The sequence below is a fragment of the Carcharodon carcharias genome, chromosome 12, assembly GCF_017639515.1.
Source record: "Carcharodon carcharias isolate sCarCar2 chromosome 12, sCarCar2.pri, whole genome shotgun sequence".
Taxonomy (NCBI): domain Eukaryota; kingdom Metazoa; phylum Chordata; class Chondrichthyes; order Lamniformes; family Lamnidae; genus Carcharodon; species Carcharodon carcharias.
Window position 1 is genome coordinate 81683269 of NC_054478.1, and position 19574 is coordinate 81702842.

Consider the following 19574-nt stretch of genomic DNA (forward strand, 5'->3'; position numbering starts at 1 on the left):
CCCCTAATTTTTAAACTCTGCCCCTAATTCTAGACTCTCCATGAGGGAAAACATCCTCTCAGCATCTACGCTGTCAAGCTCCCTCAGAATCTTATGTTTTAATAAGATCGCCTCTCATTCTTCTAAACTATCAACAGGCCCTTTCCTTGCAAAATAACTCCATCCCAGGAATCATTCTATTGAACCTTCTCTGAATTGCTTCCAATGCAAATATATCTCTCCTTAAATAAAGAGACAAAAACTACACATACTATTCTGCAAGGCATTGGTGCAATTACACCTAGGCTGGAATTTTACAACTCCATGGAGCCAGGGACAGGACCATAAAATATGGTGAACCATTCTGAACTCCATTGGCTTTGGTGGGACCAGAAAATCCCATCCACCTTGCTATAAAGGCAATTTGTCTTCCCAATTACTTGGTGTGCCTGCATGCTAACTTTGTGGTTCATGTACAAAGACATACAGATCCCTCTACCATAGCATTCTGCAATCTCTCAGTTCAAATAATATTCTATTCTATTCTTCCTGTCAAACTGGATAGCATCGCATTGCCCACTCAACCTATATTTGCAACTGTCCTCACAACTTGCTTTCCTACCTATTTTTGCATCATCAGCAAATTTGGCTACAATACAGTTGGCCCCTTCATCCAAGTCATTAATATAATTTCTGAATAGTTTTACAATCTCATGGAGTCTCTTTTTCAATGGAATATATCTTTGAGGGCTATGAAATATTTCTTTAAGTGTCTGTAACCGCTTCTCTACCACCTTGTCTTTTAACCCCTTTTCCCAGTCCAGTTTAGCCATCTCTATCTTGATTGCCTTGTAATTAACTTTTAGCTTAAGACTCTAGTTTCAGACCTACATTTCGCACTCTCAAATTTGATGTGAAATTCTATCACGTTAAGATCACTCTTTAAGGATCCTTTATTATAAAAATCATTAATTAATCCTATCTTATTACACATTAACGGGTCTAAAATAGCCTTTTTCCTGGTTGGTTCCAGAAAATGTTGTTCTGTCCCAAATACACTATGAACTCATCATCCAGCTATCACTGCCAATTTGATTCATCTAATCTATACGAATATTAAAATCACCTATGATTAATGCAGTGGGTTTTCAGTTTCCAGCTCTTCAAAGAAGAGTCATATTGGACTTGAAATGTTAACTCTGTTCCCTCTCCATACATGCTGCTAGACCTGCTGAGTTTTTCCAGCACTTTGTTTTTATTTCAGATCTCCAGCATCCACTATAGTTGGCTTTTTATTATCAAGCTGGTTGTGGTTGTTGCAGGCAAATCATCTCAGTCCCAGGACATCACTGCAGGAGTTCTGAAGGTAGCCCAACCATCTTCAGCTGCTTCATCCATGATCTACCCTCCATCATAAAATCAGAAGTGAGGGCATTCACTGACGATTGCAGTGTTCAAACCCATTTGTGACTTCTCAGATACTGAAGCAGTTGGTGTCCGCATGCAGCAAGACCTGGACAACTTCAGGCTTGGGCAAGTAACATTTTCAAGACAAATGTCAGACAGTGACCATCTCCAACAAGAGATACTATAACCAGCTCCCCTTGACTTTCAATAGCATTACTATTGCCAAATCCCTCACCATCAACATCCTAGGGGTTACCATTGACCAAGAACTTACTTTGCCCACCATATAAATACCATGGCGACAAGAACAGGTCAGAGGCTGGGAATGCTGCAGTGAGTAAATCACTTGGCTCCCCAAAGTCTGTCCACCAAGTACAAGGCACAGATGAGAAGTGTGATGGAATACTCCCCACTCACCTGGATGAATGCAGCTCCAATAACATTCAAGAAGCTTGATACCATCCAAGACAAACAGCCCGTGTGATTGGCACCTCAACCACCACCATCCTCCAACATCAACACATGATGGCAGCAATATACCATGTACAAGACGCGCTGCAGGAACTTGCCAAGCTTCTTTGACAGTACCTTCCAAACCTGTGACCTTTAGCCACTAGACGCATGGGAACACCACCATCTGCAACGTCCCTTCCAAGTCACAAACCATCCCGACTTGGAAGTATATCCCCGTTCCTTCACTGTCGCTGAGTCAAAAACCTGGAACTCCCTCCCTAACTGCACTACTGGTGTACCTGTACCACATGGACTTCAGCAGTTTAAGGCAGTGGCTCACCACCATTTTCTCAATGGCAATTAGGGATGGGCAACAAATGCTGACATTGCTAGTGATGCATGCATCCTATAAAATTAAAAAAAAACCTATAAGATCATTAATTAATCCTGTCTCATTACACATTACAGGTATATAATAGTTTGTTCCCTGGTTGGCTCCACAATGTATTGTTTTAAGAAACTGTCCCAAATACACAATGAACTCATGCTCAAGACTACCTTTGTAAATTTGATTTGTCCAATCGACAGGAAGATTAAAGATGTCCATGATTATCGTAATAATTTGCTTCCAGTTCCCCATTATTTATTGGTTAATACTATCTCCTACAGTATACTTACTGCCAGGGGGCCAATAGACTATTCCCACTTTCCTTTGTATTTCTTATGTCCACCCTAATTAATTCTAGATCTTGATCTTCCAAGTCAAGATCATTTCTCACTACTGTACTGACCTCAACTTTTATTAACAGAACTCCTTTTCCTTTCTATCTTTCCAAAATGTTAAGTACCCTTGAATATTCAGTACCCAGCCTTGGTCACCTTGTAACTACGTCTCTAATAATGGCAATCAGATCAGACTCATTTATTTTGATTTGTGTCACCAATTCATTTATCTTGTTATGAATGCTGCCTGCAATCAGATAGCGAGCCTTTAATTTTGCCTTTTTACCATTTTTCCCAACCCTGATCCTATTTGCTGATCCACTCTTACGTTTATATGTATTAACTTTCTGTCACATTCTGGTTATTACCCATATCGTTTCCATGCAATATTGCCTTGTCCTTTCTCTTCCACTTTCTAAATATCTCCTGAGTGAACCCTCTCCCCAACCCCCTATTTAGTGTAAAGCCCTCTCTAGAGCCCCAATTATGTGATTTGCCAGGACACTAGTTCCAGCATGATTCAAGTGAAGCTCATCCCAATGGAACAGTTCCCTCTTTTTCCAGTACTGCTGCCAGTGCCCCACGAATTGAAACCCATTCTCTCTCACCAATCTTCACACTGCACATTCATCTCTGATCTTAACGACCCTATTTTAAATTTGTTCCTGACAATATAGACAACCCTCACAATACACTTAGCGTCCACTTGTAAGAGGTTTATAGCAGAAACAGAGGACATTAGTTTACAACTTAAGATTGTCTTATTCTGGGGGAAAGAATGTAGAGGGTGGAGTTAAACACCCAGCTTGAAATGAGTAGGCAGAAGCAATATGTCTTTATCTCTTTTCCCACACCAATGTGCTATCTAGTCCATGTAACCATTTTCATAAGATTAGGTGAGATTAGATATTATAAATATCCAAATAAGTACAGTAATTGCAGGAAATACTCTGCAGTCTTGCAGTGTCTGTGGAGGGAAACAGAGTTAATGTTTCAGGTCTGTATTCTTTCAACAAGCAGGACCCAAAACTGAAACTACTTGCCTCCCTCTGTTTTACTTTGCTCTTTCAATCTCCTGACTGAAAAAAAAAATTATCATTTTATCTTTTAAACTTTGGCAGTGCTTTGTCAGCTTAGTTCCACAATTATAAAATAAAACGATAAGGAGAAAATTAGCAAAGCTATTTAGTCCATGAACTCATCTCGTCAGCTGTGGCTCATTTGGTAACAGCCTCTGATTCAGAATGTTTTGGGTTCAAGCCCCACACCAGAGGCAACTGAGTACAAAATCTCAGCTGACACTCTAGAGAAATACTGAGGGAGTGCTGTATTGTTGGAGGTACCATCTTTCAGATGAGACATTAAATTAAGGCCCAATCTGCCCTTTCAGGTGAACGTAAACGATCCTACAGAAAAACATTCAAAGAGCAGGGGAGTTTTGACAAAAGGTCGACCTGAAACATCAACTTTTCATTTTTACAGATGCTGCTGGACCTACCGGGTGTTCCCAGCATTTTCTGATTTTAAGAACAGAGACGCCCTGACCAATATTTATCCCATAACCAACATCATTAAAACCGATTAGTAAGTCAGGATCACAGTGTTGTTGAGGGACCTTGCTGAGTGGCAATTCACTGCATCATTTCCTACATTACAACAATGATTACATTTCAAAAGCAATTCATTGGCTGTAAAATGATTTGGGATATCCTGAGATAGTGAAAGGCACTATATATGTGCAAGACTTTCTCTCATTGACATAATCCATAGAACTCAGAGAAATGTTAACATCTCATCCCACCACATAAACTGAAGGAAACTCCACTAAGTTGTTCGTCCTTGTAATCTACAACAGGCGTACCTAACCTTTGGAGCAGTGGTTTATATATCCGCATGCTATAACCAGACAGTTGCCTACATATGATTACTCTGAGTCAGAAGTGATCAAACAACAACTAGTGCTCATATAGCACCTTTAATGTAGTAAGAAGTCCCAAGACACGTGAAGCATAGGCAGCATGTTCAACTGCTCTGTGTTTCTTGGGGGAGTTCTTTGACCATATCATTTCCATCACCTTCATTTTTTCCTTTTTCTCTCCCCCTTTCACGAATCAGTTTCTATTGCATTTCTGTCTCCCTTACTTCAGCTGCCTTCTCTCATCTCCCCGACCACCTTTCCTCCTTATGTACTATTGTCTTCTCAGTTTCCCAATTTCTCTTCCATTTTATTTTTTCTGCTTTTCATGTCTTCCATTTGTCTCTACAATTGTAGAGTAGGATAAGAGAAGGACAGATTTCACAATGGAGACAGGTTAGAGGCAACCACGTTGATGGCAACTAGGCTGCAGTGATAAGAGATCAGGGGCAGTGTTGTGGGAGAGAAGAAATGCCTTAGAATCAACTTGTTAATGGAATTTTGACAGAAGTATGTACTGAGGGGAAATATTCAGACTCTGCAGCTTTTTGAAAAGTTGTTTGGGGTCAGTTGTTGGTTCAAAGGGCTGTCCAAGTGCTAACAGTTTTTATTCCCTGCTGCTGCAGAAAGACAGCTACAGATAAGTGAATTAACTGTATTAGCAAAAAGCATGTGTCAAAAACAAATAAGTCATACTTGCAGAAAGTTTATCTGCCAGTAGCTTAAAGAAATAAAAACATTGGACTATACTGTTGGGTGTATCAGCAGGAAGGCCTTTGCCTAATGCTTCCAGCAACATTACAGGACATACCGCACAACTCCATTATTCCATAGGACCTCTTGGAGAGAGAGCACAGCACTGGTGGTGCTTAAAGTGTAGTACAAATTGTACGCACGACCAGCACTTTAGTTGTCATTCACCCAATTCTGCTGGTTGATAAGTTACCTACAAAAAATTGTGCCAATGGAAATAAGCATTTTTATAACACCTCTCATTTTCTCCCCTCTCCCAGTTCTATTTGGTAAACAAATTATCCACCAGAATCAGGCTGCACTCAATGCCTGCTTTCTTCCAAGTTAATCTAGTTTGATAAATCTTCTCTGTTTGACCTGTCTACTTAATCTTTCCTCCTAATTGCTTCATTCTGCTAATCTCTTTTCATTCCTGTTTGTGGTATGAGTGTCATATTATATGCAAGGCCAGGATTGATGAAGAATCTGTTGTTATGCGCTGAGAATGATGCAAGGTAAAACCATTGACTGTCAGCACATGAATAACCAACCTATGGTTCTATATGCCTTGAAAATATTTTGAGTAGGAATTTTTTAGATTCAATTACATTGTCGGAACATTCTTTTATTTTTGAGATCACCATTACTCCTTTGCCGGCTGTGTAGTTTGAGAACATAAGAAATAAGAGGAGTAGGCCATTTCACCCCTTGACCTTGCTTCACCATTCAATAAGATTGTGGCCTTAGCTCCAATTTCCTGCTGCCTTCTCATAACCCTCAACTTCCTTGTAGATCCAAAACCTGTCTAACTCAGCCTTGAATATATTCAATGATCTAGTCTCCACTGCTCTCTGAGATAGAGAATTCCAAAGATTAAGAAATCTTAAGGGAGAAAAAATAATTTCTCTATTGTTAGGACTTATTTTATATGATCACTGATACATTTACTGTGCCCCTCCCACCCCTGGTGCATTACCTTTGCATCTAATGCTTATAGGTCCTTCATAGTTGCATTTTCTGTTTTTACTTCATAGCTGCAGCTTGCTTGTTGCCAGCTCCAGAGTGAAGCTGCTTACCTTATGAAAGTATATACTCAGTTCAGCAAAGCAAAGATAAAGTTAGCATAATTTGTTTGGAATATAACTGTCGTAACCTGGACTTCCACATTGAAATACTCGTTTACAATTCTCAGGGAAATATTCCCCAATATCTAAAGAATCAAGTGACCTTAACCTTGCCCTCAAAGCTGTTGTGGCAGCTTGCAGTTTCCAAGATCAAGAAGAAGAACAATTTACATTTATATATTTATCACCTTTAAGATAGTAAAACATCTCAAGGCAATTTACAAGCGCATAATCCAAAACAAATCAACAGCTGCCAAAGAAGGAAGCATTGAGCTGGATTTTCCAGTCAGCAGTGAAGCCATGGTGCTCGACGCTGACATCAAAGGAAGCTGTCCACAAAGATCTAGTGACCTCTGTGCCACAGTTTTCCTCTTTCTGCATGGCAGGCCAAATCTGGCATAAAGCCAAGGGATCTCCGTGCATCAATAGCAATGATGTCGTCAAGCAAATTAACCAGCCAATCACATTGAAGTATTCTCAGAGAGCACACCAAGAAGTTAAAAGCGCCGAATCCCTTTACCTTTAAATGAGATGTTTCAGTTAGCAAAATAAATTATTCAAATGGGATGCAAATAGAAGCTAATATCAAATTTTTAAAAAATGAAATATTCACAAGTAAAATTTGATATTCCACAAATATAAAATTAGCTTTTCAATGAGGTTATTTAGCAATAATTATGAACTTAGTATGCCTTTAAAAATACAGTTACATCTCATTTGTGGTCCGCCATTCTCCTTCTTGAAGCTAGCTCCACAAGTATTCAGACAAAACACCTGCGAAATCAACTCCAATGGACTAAACACTACGTCCAGAAGGCAAAAAGCGTCTCCCTGGCCACATCCTAAACACTCAAATGGTCAAAGTTCCAGGAGAGGACAAAGAGAACGTTTCAAAGACACCCTGAATCTCTCCTTGTGATACTGATGACAGGGAGGAGCTTACCACCAATTGTTTCAAAATGGCAACAACTTGTTCATCAAGCTGCATCACACTTTGAGTCTCAATTATGAGGCAGACTAGTAGCAGAGAAGGGAAGAAAAGGAAGCAAATCCTGCACTGTGGATTCCACCGCCTCATGGGACATCTGGCCCCACCATGTCCAAGGATTTGTGGGGTCAAGAATCAGCCTGTTCAATCACACGAAGACCCATGCCAGAAACTCATGACCATGAGTAGACTTTTTTTTTTTTCCATATACAGGATATGGGCATCACTGACTAGGCCAGCACTTATTGCCCATGAAAAGGTAGTGGTGAGCTGCCTTCTTGAGCCACTGCAGTCCATGTGGTGCAGGTACACCCACAGTGCTGTTAGGGAGGGAGTTCCAAGATTTTCACCAAGCGAGAGTGAAGGAACAGCAAAATATTTCCAAGTCAGGATAGTGAGTGGCTTGGAGGGGAACTTCCAGGTAGTGGTGTCCCGATGTATCTAATGCCCTTGTCCTTCTAGATGTAGCAGTCGTGAGTTTGGAAGGTGCTGCCTAAGGAGCTTTGGCAAGTTTCTGCAGTGCACCTTGTAGATGGTGCACACTGCTACCACTGTTCAATGTTGGTGGAGGGAGTGGATGGAGTACCAATTAAGCTGGCTGCTTTGTCCTGGATGGTGTCGAGTTTCTTGAGTGTTATTGGAGCTGCACTCATCCAGGCAAGTGGAGAGAATTCCATCACATTCCTGACTTGTGCCTTGTAGATGGTGGACAAGCTTTGGAGTCAGGAAGTGAGTTACTCGCTGCAGGATTCCTAGCGTTTGACCTGCTCTTGTAGCCACAGTATTTATGTAGCTAGTCCAGTTCAGTTTCTGGTCAATGGTAACCTCCAGGATGTTGATAGTGGGGGATTCAACAATGGTAATGCCATTGAACGTCAAGGGGCGATGGTTAGATTCTCTCTTGAATAGAGAGCCGACGACAACACCTCATTCAACACCGTGTAACTTTTGAAAGAATTTCTACAGTATGACTAAAAGTCTAAGAGTGGAAGGTCTCACCTGTTCAATAATTTCCAATTAATTATAGATCCTATGGATAAGTGCAGACTTGTTGACAGCAACTTTTGGATTTCTGTGTTATTCTGTGTACAAGGGTTTCCTGAAGTTTCTGTCAGCTTTAGTGAAGTAATGACTGTGAACACTGACAATCTCACTATATTATCACTATAAAATCTGGGCCAACAGAACACGTGACCAAAAGCTTGGTCAAGGAGGGAGGTGATAAAGGAGCATCTTAAAGAATTATGGAATGGTTACAGCACAGGAGGCCATTTGGCCCATTATGTCTATGCTGCCTGCCTGCAAGAGTACTCAGCTAGTCTCTTTCCCCGTAGCCTCCAAATCTTTCCACTTCAGATAATTATCCAATTCCTTTTTGAAAGCTACAGTTGAATCTGCCTCCATCACTGTCTCAGGCAATGCATTCCAGATCCTAACCATTCGCTGCACAAAAAAGATTTTCCTCATGTTGCCTTTGGAAGAAGGAGAGGTGGAAAAGTTTAGGAAGGGAAATCCAGTCTAGGCAGCTAATGGCACAGATGTCAATGATCAGTGAAAGGAAGGCAGGGATGCACAAAAAGTCAGAATTGGAGAAATGTAGAGTACTTGAAAGGTTGTAGAGCTGGAAGAAGTTAAGAGTGATAGGATTGGGACATTGAATGGAAGAATCTGAACACAAGGATGGTTACTTTAATATAGAGGCATTGCTGGACCAGGATCAGCGAGCACAGAGTTATAGGGAACAGCGATTTGACGCAAGACACACTCTGCGTTTATGTTTCTTGAAAAAGTTGTTAAAGGAAAATTGTTTTAAAAATATGAAAAATGAACAACCATTTAAATTATACTGACAGTTTCCCATATTCACATATGAATGGTTCCCAGCATACCTATTTAATCTAAAATCTGATCTGGAGTTATCTATGAAAGTTAATGAAAATCTAATGGTCTGCCAATGCCCGCAGTACACCATGTGGTTAATTCCTGGGATTAATTAGGACATTAAAGAAAGATGTCAATTGTGCATCAGATGACACAATCTCATTTCATAAAATCTGTTTTGAATGTGCATTGTTCATTATCTTGTTTAAAAAAATCCATATCTCTATTAAATATTCCACAAATAGCAATGGACATTTTTGGGGTCTGATACACGCACATTAAACGTGGGCCAATAGTACGTGCTTTCTTTCCGCTGGTATAAAATAGTTCATCATTTGTTATGCTGCCAAAATGCCATTGTCAAAACTGCACTAAATAAAGGTTATTTTGATCATTACCCTCCCCATGTGCATTTATTTTTAACACACCCTTCTTCCACTGATACTATTGCAGCTAATCCACATTACAGTGAATCTCCAGCGTGGTCAGTCACATGTTGCCAACTCCAAATGTGTTCTAGAAAATCTAAACTCCACAACTTTATCTCTTTAAACATGAAAATGAATAGCAAACATCCATTTAACATAGTTGGTAGTCAGTTAAGTCTTCAATAACTCCGCACAAAGTTGTATTTGTTATTTGATAAAACAGACCAATTAGATGAACTTGTTCTCTCATTGAAAATCTTCTCTTTTAACTTGTCTCACTTCCTCTAAATAAAAGGTGTTGCTATGGGTACCCCCATGGGTCTGAGCTTTGTCCAGCTTTTTGTGGGATAGGTGGAACATTTCTTGTTCCAGTCCTACTCAGGCCCCCTCCCTCCCTTCCTCGCCTCTTTTCCCAGTTCATTGTGTAATGGTGCCATTTTCTGCTCCTGCCCTGAACTGGAAAACTTCACCAACTTGGCTTACAATTTCCCTTCACATGGTCTGACTCTTCCCTTCCTCGACTTCTCTGTCTCCATTTTTGAGGATAGGCTATCAACAAATATTCACAATAAGCCCACTGACTTTGACAATTACCTTGACTACACTTCCTCACACCCTGCTTCCTCCAAGGATTCCATTTTATTCTTCCAGTTGCTCTATCTGAGGCATCTGTCCTGATGATGCAACCTTCTATACCAGCACTTCTGATGTCTTCATTTGCCTTCAAAACGTGCCCCTCCCTGCTACATGGTTGAGGGGGCCCTTGGCCATGTCCGACCCATTTCCCTCACTTCTGTTCTCACCCCTTCCCCTCCCTCCCAGAACTGTGATAGGGTTCCCTTTGTCTCCACCTTCCATCCCACCAGCTTCCGTTGTCAACAGATCATCCTCCAACATTTCTGCCACCACTAAACACATCTTCACCTCCCTTTGCAGCATTCTGAAGATACCATTCGCTCCGCAATACCCTGGTCCACTTCTCAATCACTACCTCCCAGAACACCTTTCCTTGCAAGCGCAGGAGATGTAAACTGCCCTTTTACCTCTCCCTTCTCACCACCCAAAGTCCCAAACATTCCTTCAAGGTGAAACAACTACTCTTTCAAATTACGATACTGTACTCTGTTCACAAAATAGTCTGCTCTACAATGAGGAGGTCAAACGCAGAATACTTTGGGAAACAACTCAGTTCAGTCCTGAACAAAAACAGAATTACCTGGAAAAAGTCAGCAGGTCTGGCAGCATCGGCGGAGAAGAAAAGAGTTGATGTTTCGAGTCCTCATGACCCTTCGACAGAACTAGGCAAATCCCAGGAAGGGGTGAAATATAAGTTGGTTTAAGGTGGTGGTGGTGGTGGTGGGGGGGGGGGGTTTGGGTGGGGGTAGACAAGTGGAGGGGGATGGTGTGGTTGTAGGCAAAAGCAGTGATAGAAGCAGATCATCAAAAGATGTCACAGACAGCAGAACAAAAGAACACATAGGTGTCGAAGTTGGTGATATTATCTAAACGAATGTGCTAATTAAGAATGGATGGTAGGGCGCTCAAGGTATAGCTCTAGTGGGGGTGGGGGGAGCATAAAAGATTTAAAAATATTTTAAAATAATGGAAATAGGTGGGAAAAAGAAAAATCTATATAATTTATTGGAAAAAACAAAAGGAAGGGGGAAGAAACAGAAAGGGTGGGGATGGAGGGGGTAGGTCAAGACCTAAAGTTGTTGAATTCAATATTCAGTCTGGAAGGCTGTAAAGTGCCTAGTCAAAAAATGAGGTGTTGTTCCTCCAGTTTGCGTTGGGCTTCACTGGAACAATGCAGCAAGCCAAGGACAGACATGTGGGCAAGAAAGCAGGGTGGAGTGTTGAAATGGCAAGCGACAGGGAGGTTTGGGTCATTCTTGCGGACAGACCGCAGGTGTTCTGCAAAGCGGTCGCCCAGTTTACGTTTGGTCTCTCCAATGTAGAGGAGTCCGCATTGGGAGCAACGAATGCAGTAGACTAAGTTGGGAGAAATGCAAGTGAAATGTTGCTTCACTTGAAAGGAGTGTTTGGGCCCTTGGACGGTGAGGAGAGAGGAAGTGAAGGGGCAGGTGTTACATCTTTTGCGTGGGCATGGGGTGGTGCCATAGGTGGGGGTTGGGGGTGATGGAGGAGTGGACCAGGGTGTCCCAGGATTTTGGATTTCCAGCATCCGCAGTTTTTTGTTTTTATCTCAGTTCAGTCCTGGTTGATCTGTACCTCAACTTAGTTTACTGACTTCGACCCATATCCCTCAGTACTCTTGCCTCATTATCTCAGGTTTGAAAGCTTCAATTGTCCCAGCATCCACAGTGTTTTGGGGGAACCGGGTTCTAAATTTCTACTACACTTTAACAAGTGCTTCCTGAATTCAATCCTCAATTCCCTCTAGTCCTGCATTTCCAAAAGAGAATAGATTCTCTTTATTTACCCTACTGAATCATTTTATTATTTTAAACACTTGGATTACATTACCCCTCAACCTTCTATTCTCAGAGGAAAGCAAATTAATTTTATGCACCCTCTCCTTATATTTTAACCCTTAAACCACCAGTATTAATTTTGATGAATCTGCACTGCAGCCTTTCACATCCATCCTTACGGTGTGGTGCCCAGAGACTTCCTCTCCTTGGCTTTTCAGTTCCCTTGAGATAAAGACAGACGTTTCATTAGCCTTATTGATGATTTGATACATATTCTGGAAAATATCTTTTAGTGCTTTAGCTAACATCAGTGAGAGAATTAATCTTCAATAACCATGCAAAGCTTAGCTGAAAAACAGTTACAATAAAAAAATGTCATGTGCTTCAGTATTTATTTCAAGCCAAGCTAACTCCCCTAACTTGATTGAAAAACCAGGAAAAAGTGCTAAATCAGTAATTTCTATACGAACCTAACTTTACAGCACCTTTCAGGTAGGCACTTTGGCAATTATTTCAGTGCCTGTGAAAGAAAGAGATCAAAATTCACTTCTCCACACCATGGGCAGGATAATATGTGCAAAACCAGTTCTGTACTGCACCCATGCTGACTTATTATCATGCGCAATGGCATCAGGTTGCGTCCCTGACATCGTCATACATAACATGGTAGGCAAGCGGGCCTAAAACCCGGGAGCCCACCTACCTTATTCAAATTTAATTAACAAGTTTAAATAAGCAATTTAGTGTCCCAATTGACTGGAATAATACATGCTGGGAGCAATAAAATGCTTAGAGTCTGAATCAAGCCAGGTGGGGATCTAATTTTTCTCACAAAGATTGTAAGGGCAGGTTAAAAGTAACCAGCTGGGTCCTTAGTTTGACCTCAGCAGATCAAGGTGAGGAGAGTGCTGCTTGATATTGAAAGCTGTGCTTCCAAGGCATACATTTGCTGTTTGGAGGCCTAATTTTTCCTGTAGAAAGGTGAATTTAGGTCCAACTGTATCTCAGCCACCTTGGTAATGAAAATATGGGAATAGTGGTCTCTGTGGGAGACAGATCCTCCAGTGAGGAAGAGGGTAGGAGGAGATTGAAAGAGAGAGGAAGAGGGCAGATGGTGAGGTTCAGGATGCATTAGTGGTGCATGAGGGTGGCAGACCTGAGCAAGAAGCTGATGCAGGCATAATGCTGCAGCAACAGAGGCGCAGCAAATCAAGTACATAGGAAGAGAATGAGCTACCTTCAGATATCAGAGACACAGTGCCGGAGATGGCTCGGGCTCTCTAGAGCCACAGTGACCTCTCCCCGTGAGATGCTGCAGGGGAAATAGCTTCCAACTGTCACCCTCATGCTTCCAACTGAGTTGGTGGTCAACCAATGCCAGTGGCCGTAAAGATGACTATTTCGCTGAATTTCTTTCCCTTTCAGGCAGCCTGGGAAGGCCTCAGTGGCATAACGCAGCCTCAATGTTCTGAATAGCAGTTCAGTACATAGCATTTTCTATGGATCACCACAATCAACTGGAAAGAGCCAGAGGCTTTGTGGCATGTTCCTGAGGGTCCAAGGAGCAATAGATAGCACTCAAGTTGCCATAAAAGCTCCAGCAGGCCTGCCCTATACATTAATTAACAGGAAGGGTTATCATTCCTAAATGTCCAGTTGGTCTGTAACCACAATCGAAAAATTATGCAGATATGTGCACGGTACCCAGGCAGCAGTCACAATTTGTACATTCTCCAGAATTCCCAGGTACCAGACATGTTCAAATGGACCTGATACCACCTAGAAGCCACCATCCAGGGTATTGGTCGTGAGTTTGGAAGATGCTGTTAAATGAGCCTTGGTGAATTCCTGCAGTGCATCTTGTAGATGGTACACACTGCTGCTACTATGCGTTGGTGGTGGAGGGAGTGAATGTTTGTGGACATGGTACAAATCAAGCAGAGTGCTTTGTTCCGCATGGTGTCCAGCTTCTTGAGTGTTGTTGGAGCTACACTCATCCAGGCAAGTGGGGAGTATTCCATCACATTCCTGACTTGTGGCTTGTAGATGGTGGACAGGCTTTGAGGAGTCAGGAGGTGAGTTACTCGCCGCATGATTCCTAGCCTCTGACCCGCTCTTGTAGGCACAGTGTTTATACGGCTAGTCCAGTTCAGTTTCTGATCAATGGTAACCCCCAGAATATTGATAGTGGGGGATTTAGTGATGGTAATGCCCACCAAAACATGACATATTATTCAGCCCCAAGTACGTTTCAATCAATATTACATCCACTGTAAAATTTCACACCTGAAGAACAGACTCTTGATGAAATATTCTAAGCTCCTCACTTTTTTTTGTCTTCTCAGCAAGATTATTCTTTTCCTGTAAGTCCACTTTACTAAGTTGTTTATTTTATTCTCTCCATTTAGTATAAATATTTTTGCCTCCCAAGCTCTTTTGCTTAGTCTGTTAATACGCAGGTACAAGTTCTTCAATTCTGTGACAAAGTGATCTATTATGGCAATAAAATTTATTTTATTGCAATTTTGATTGCAGGCCCTCATGTGCCTATGATTATTCCAGGATGGTAGAGGCGATGCAGATATTTTAGTGCAGGAATTATTTTATCCATGTTTATCAGATTTACACATTTAAGTATATCCAATTACCCTCTTTTCCCTCTTATAAAGTCAGTTCAGAGTAAGTATCAAGATGATTGTCTTTTTTGTTGAACAAGAAATGCAACAGTCTCTATACCCTTATAATGATGCTATCATGCCATATGTGCCACCTGACCTCTTGAATACACATTCTGTCAGACTTGCAAAGCTCTAGCAGTAACAAAACAATCTTCTTTCTGAATAGGAGGCAAATTTCAATTCACTGGTACATACCTTGTTTGCACCAGCAGCCACAGGCATAAAATTGTTCATTACTGTTCCACTGCAAATTTCAACAAAAGTTTCAAGGTGGCTGAAAAGCAGAGTTTCAAACTAAGTTTCTCGATGTAATTGCACAAACCAGGAACTAAAGGCTTAGATTTTAAAATATTCAAAACCCATCCACTTAGAATTAAAAACAGACCCAAAATGTCGACTATAATTCAAGTGCAGGTGACAGAAATGCATAGATCAGTTAGCATCTGTAAGATGAAAACGATAGGGTAATATGATCCTTCACTGATTTATTTCTCTTTCAGATGCTGACGAACTATGATTCCAGCTTGTTTTTGTCTTTTCCTTTATGGCTTGTTTACTGGAAAATGATATCAAAATAATTACAATGGCAAATCCATTCAAAGTGAATGAATTTAATGAAGGGCATATGATAAATATTTCCACAAAGTTACAAACCAGTATTCAACACTAACTTAGGAATTCAGCAAAAGGCAATATGTGAAGCATATCTAGTGACAAATGTATTATTTAGTAGAAAGGAGCTTTAATCACCAGCACCACAAAATGCATTTATAAATATCTAAGGAGGTCAACTGTAAAGGAATAAAAGCAAGCCACTGAGGTGGATCTCCTAGTTGCACACAAAAAATCAAAAGTCTGCCAAAAAAGCATAAATTTATGCTTGTGCACTACACCCATCTAGATCATGAACTCTCATAATACAGACATGAAACTACTTATTCTCACAACAAATGTCCACCTATTCATGCTTTCAATAAATCACAGTACTCTAATCTTTATCTTTTAATGAAAAGAACCATTTCTGAAATATAATAAAAGCTGCCCACAGTGACAGTTACTGTATCATACCCACGTCTTTAAATTCCGTAATCAGCAACCACCAGGTGCCATATCACATTTAACACACCACAGTCAGTCAATACAGACATCCCCAAACACACCAAGACTGTTTTTGTCAAATGTTTTATTGACTGTAAACATCTGGAGTACTGTAAAACATGCATTATCTGTAGATTCAGAATGGAGCAAGTGGTATTGTCTTTTCTGTCAAATGTGTCAGATTTGGCATCTAGTGATGGAGATTAATGAAGTATCATGAGAGTAATATGGTTCTTGAAATGTTCCAATTTAGAGTAAAGCTCTAATCTTAAATTAAAGCTGTCGACATTTAGTGAACCTACATTTTCATTGGAATAACATTATCTCAATCCAGAATAAACATGAGGGATATAATTAAAGGAAGAACAGGCTGTCCCCAGACAGGTCTGAACCATGATTTACAGCCAAATGTATCTAAAAAAAATTAACAGCAAATTCAATAATAGTTCAGTTGCTTTAGAGCATAGTTAAATCCACATAGGTAATATTAATAAGCAGAATCCTGTCAAAGTCCCAATTTATGCAAATTGTTGCCAGTTACCAATCTGTCCTTTACATAGTAGCCATACAGTTAAGTCCTTTTATTTGCAAGTCTGAATGTGTGCAACTTCTTGGCCATTATGTTCTACTGCTTATATCAGGAGGCAGTTGTACTTCAAATTCATTTCTTTTTTGCTTGCTGTGGAGTATTGAATTTGAAAAAGATAATGTCTCCATCTTCAACAATGTAATTTCTGCCTTGCTGTCTATATTTTCCAGCACTCTGCAAACAATTAGAAAAATGGATATGATTAAACAATCATGATATAGGTGAGGCACAAATATATATTTTTGTTTTCACAAACAATTCAGTTTCAACTCTTTCCCCTGACCAAATCCATGTCATTTTAAAATATTATTTAATTTACCAGCTGTAATTTTATTCATATCCTACTCCACAGTCAATTTCATAGATTTCTTAAATTAACTTCAAATAGATGGCATGAGAGGTTTTACTAAAGGTAAATATTTTTGATTATTTTTTTCCTTTATGTTGGTGTGATCATCAGCTGTAAAATTAAGTTAAAATTAAAATTAAGGCTGGAAAAATGTGGCAATTTATCTATTAGTGAATAGTCTGTACAAGATGACAACTCAGAAAAAAAACTAGTACTTGTGTAGTGCTTTTCAAGGGCACCAGATGTCTCAAAGTGTTTTACAGCCAATGAAATATTTTTGAAATTTAGTCATTGTTGTCATGTAGGAAATGTAGGTGGTAACCAATTTGTGCACAGACAGCAGTGTGATAATGACCAGATAATCTGTATTTGTAATGATGATTGAAAGATAAATGCTGGCAAGACACCATGGCTAATTCCCCTGCACTTCTTAAAAATAGTGACATAGAATCGATTACATCTACCCAAGCATGCAGACAGGGTCTTGGTTTAACATCTCACCCAGAAGACATCACCTGCAACAGTATAACATTCCCTCAGTACTGCACTAGTGCATCAGTATATTTATTTTTGTGCTCATGCCCTGGAGTGGGACTTGAACCTAGAATCTTGTGACTCAAAGGCAAGGGTGCTACCAATTGAGCCTGTGGCTGACACCGAAAGACTAATTAGGCCTTTATAATGTACTCTCTCCCCAAAATTGCATCATAGTATACAAGAAAAATATAATCCTAATTTACTGCCCATTATTGGAGTCAAGTTTTCTCCATTGTTCAGTGTAGCTTTGTCTCCTCTTAAGGGGCTGTTGTAATGTAGAAGACAGAACCTTAACGGGAGAATAGATGTGAGAGCCATTCAACAAATTTTGCAATCTTGAATGTACTGATGTTTGATGTGAGGCAGGGTTTAAGCTAACTCTACTGTGATTTTCTCTGCCTCCCATGGAAATGCCTGGCGCCAAACCAAATGGCAAGGCTAAGACTGAACATCGTGTAGAATCAGAGGTGCCAATTTTGAGTTCTACCATTCTGTGTTGTTGCAGCATGTTGGTGATGCTCATCTTACCTTTCCTTTTATAAAAGTTATGTTGAATGTTAAAAAAGGAAATTGTAATTTTAAGTCCTCACTAACTAACTGAAAAAAACTTGTTGGGTTAGAATGTATAAACCACAGTATATAGAAGTCTGAGGTTGCCTTTAGAACAATTAGTTGTGCTTATCAGAATCACCTGCAGAGACGTTTTCAAATTGACATTCAATTATATGGATAAAAACAGCAAAAAGTTAATTGTGCATAACAAACAGTTTAGTTCAAAACAGTATTAAAGTGAAAATCTATAAAGCAAATTAAATTTAAAGCAATATGACATTTGTTCATTATATTAAAATAATGAGGAGCAAAAATTAAAGCAAAATATACCGAGCAATACAGATTTAAATTATTTTGAAAAATGAAATTGGCATTACTTATTTATTCATTTGTAGACAATACGGTCTTTTGTCTACAACTAATTAAAAGACCAACTGTCCTTTCAATGTTCAGGGGGCCATTTATTCCATTCCTATTACATTGCAGAAATAGTATTTAAAAAAATGTAATGACTATTTGTGAATCCTAAATATGTATTAAGCTAGATAGTGTGTGACCAGTTCATTTGCACTTGAAAGCAGCCATCTGGAAAGGCCAGCATTTCACAACCAGATATGACTGCTAATAATGCAACAGCCCTGTTGACTACAAAGCCCTCACAGAGCCATTCAATGTGAAGTTCACAGAACAAACATTAAGTGCTATTAGTCAAACCGGTGGCACAAAATGCTTTCCAATAATGATTTTACTAGATAGGGTCATATTATAGCTTCTCCATAAAGTATATTTTAGGCCCTTTAAGTGGCAAAGATACTCACCTTATCTTTCAAAAGTACATTTCTTCTGTATAAATAACTTTCTATTACACATGATGTCAATATAAATACATTTTGAATCAACTACAATAATTTACTCTATATGGCACTTTAATCTCAATAGAACTTTCCAAACAAAGACAAGAAATAAACTGAGATGAAGAAATTGATAAAAGATAGTGGGTTGTCATCGGAAGCTAGGACTGTAGGAGGTGGTTTTGAGGAAGCTTTTGAAGGAAGGGAGGGAGCAAGCAAGGCAGGACGGGCTTTGGTTGAATGTTGTCAAGGATTGAACCCAAACGCTGAAGGCTCTGCAGCTAAACATCAAGTGAAAAGGAAGTGGGATGCATAGGAAGCTGGAATCATAATAGCAGATGTCATGTACAGAAACAAAGGACTGAATAAGAAAAATAATTGTTGCCACAATCAAATGTTTCAAACAATTAAGTTACTCTATATATTCAAGCCATTAAATACAACTGTGAGTATAATATTTTACATGAAGGCTAGTAAATAATTTACTTAAAATTAGGATTGTATTGCAAATGTTTTTTGATTAAATTTGTTCCAAATAGCAAGAAGTAGGATTGACATTTTTGCAGCTTTATTGGTCTCCTACTTCTTTGCTTCGTGAGCATCTGTAAGCAAAATATTTTTTCAATGCTATCAACAAGCTTGGATAAATTTGACATGGTCAGTGTTCCAAACAGACTGTCCACTTTTGAACATTGTGTGTTTGGTAAGTGAACTGTTGAAATTCACAAAGTCAAACGAAAAGATAGTTCTGAAAATTGAGCAAATAATCGTGTTGGGATCAAGTAACTCAACTGATTGGAGTCAAATGAAAGGTCAGCAACGATTGAATTTAAACCTGCAATTTTGCTACAAAAA

General features: G+C 39.7%; 1 protein-coding gene across 3 annotated transcripts in view; it reads right to left on the reverse strand.

Moving 5' to 3' along the window:
* Window positions 1-15338: 15338 nt before the first annotated feature.
* The window catches only part of ola1 (Obg-like ATPase 1), a 200616-nt gene continuing 196380 nt past the window's right edge, over window positions 15339-19574 (reverse strand). For all 3 annotated transcript variants that reach the window (XM_041201409.1, XM_041201408.1, XM_041201410.1), the window contains one exon: window positions 15339-16604. In XM_041201409.1, the coding sequence (XP_041057343.1) occupies window positions 16503-16604 (102 nt within the window). In that variant the 3' untranslated portion in view covers window positions 15339-16502. The remainder of the gene's footprint in view (window positions 16605-19574) is intronic.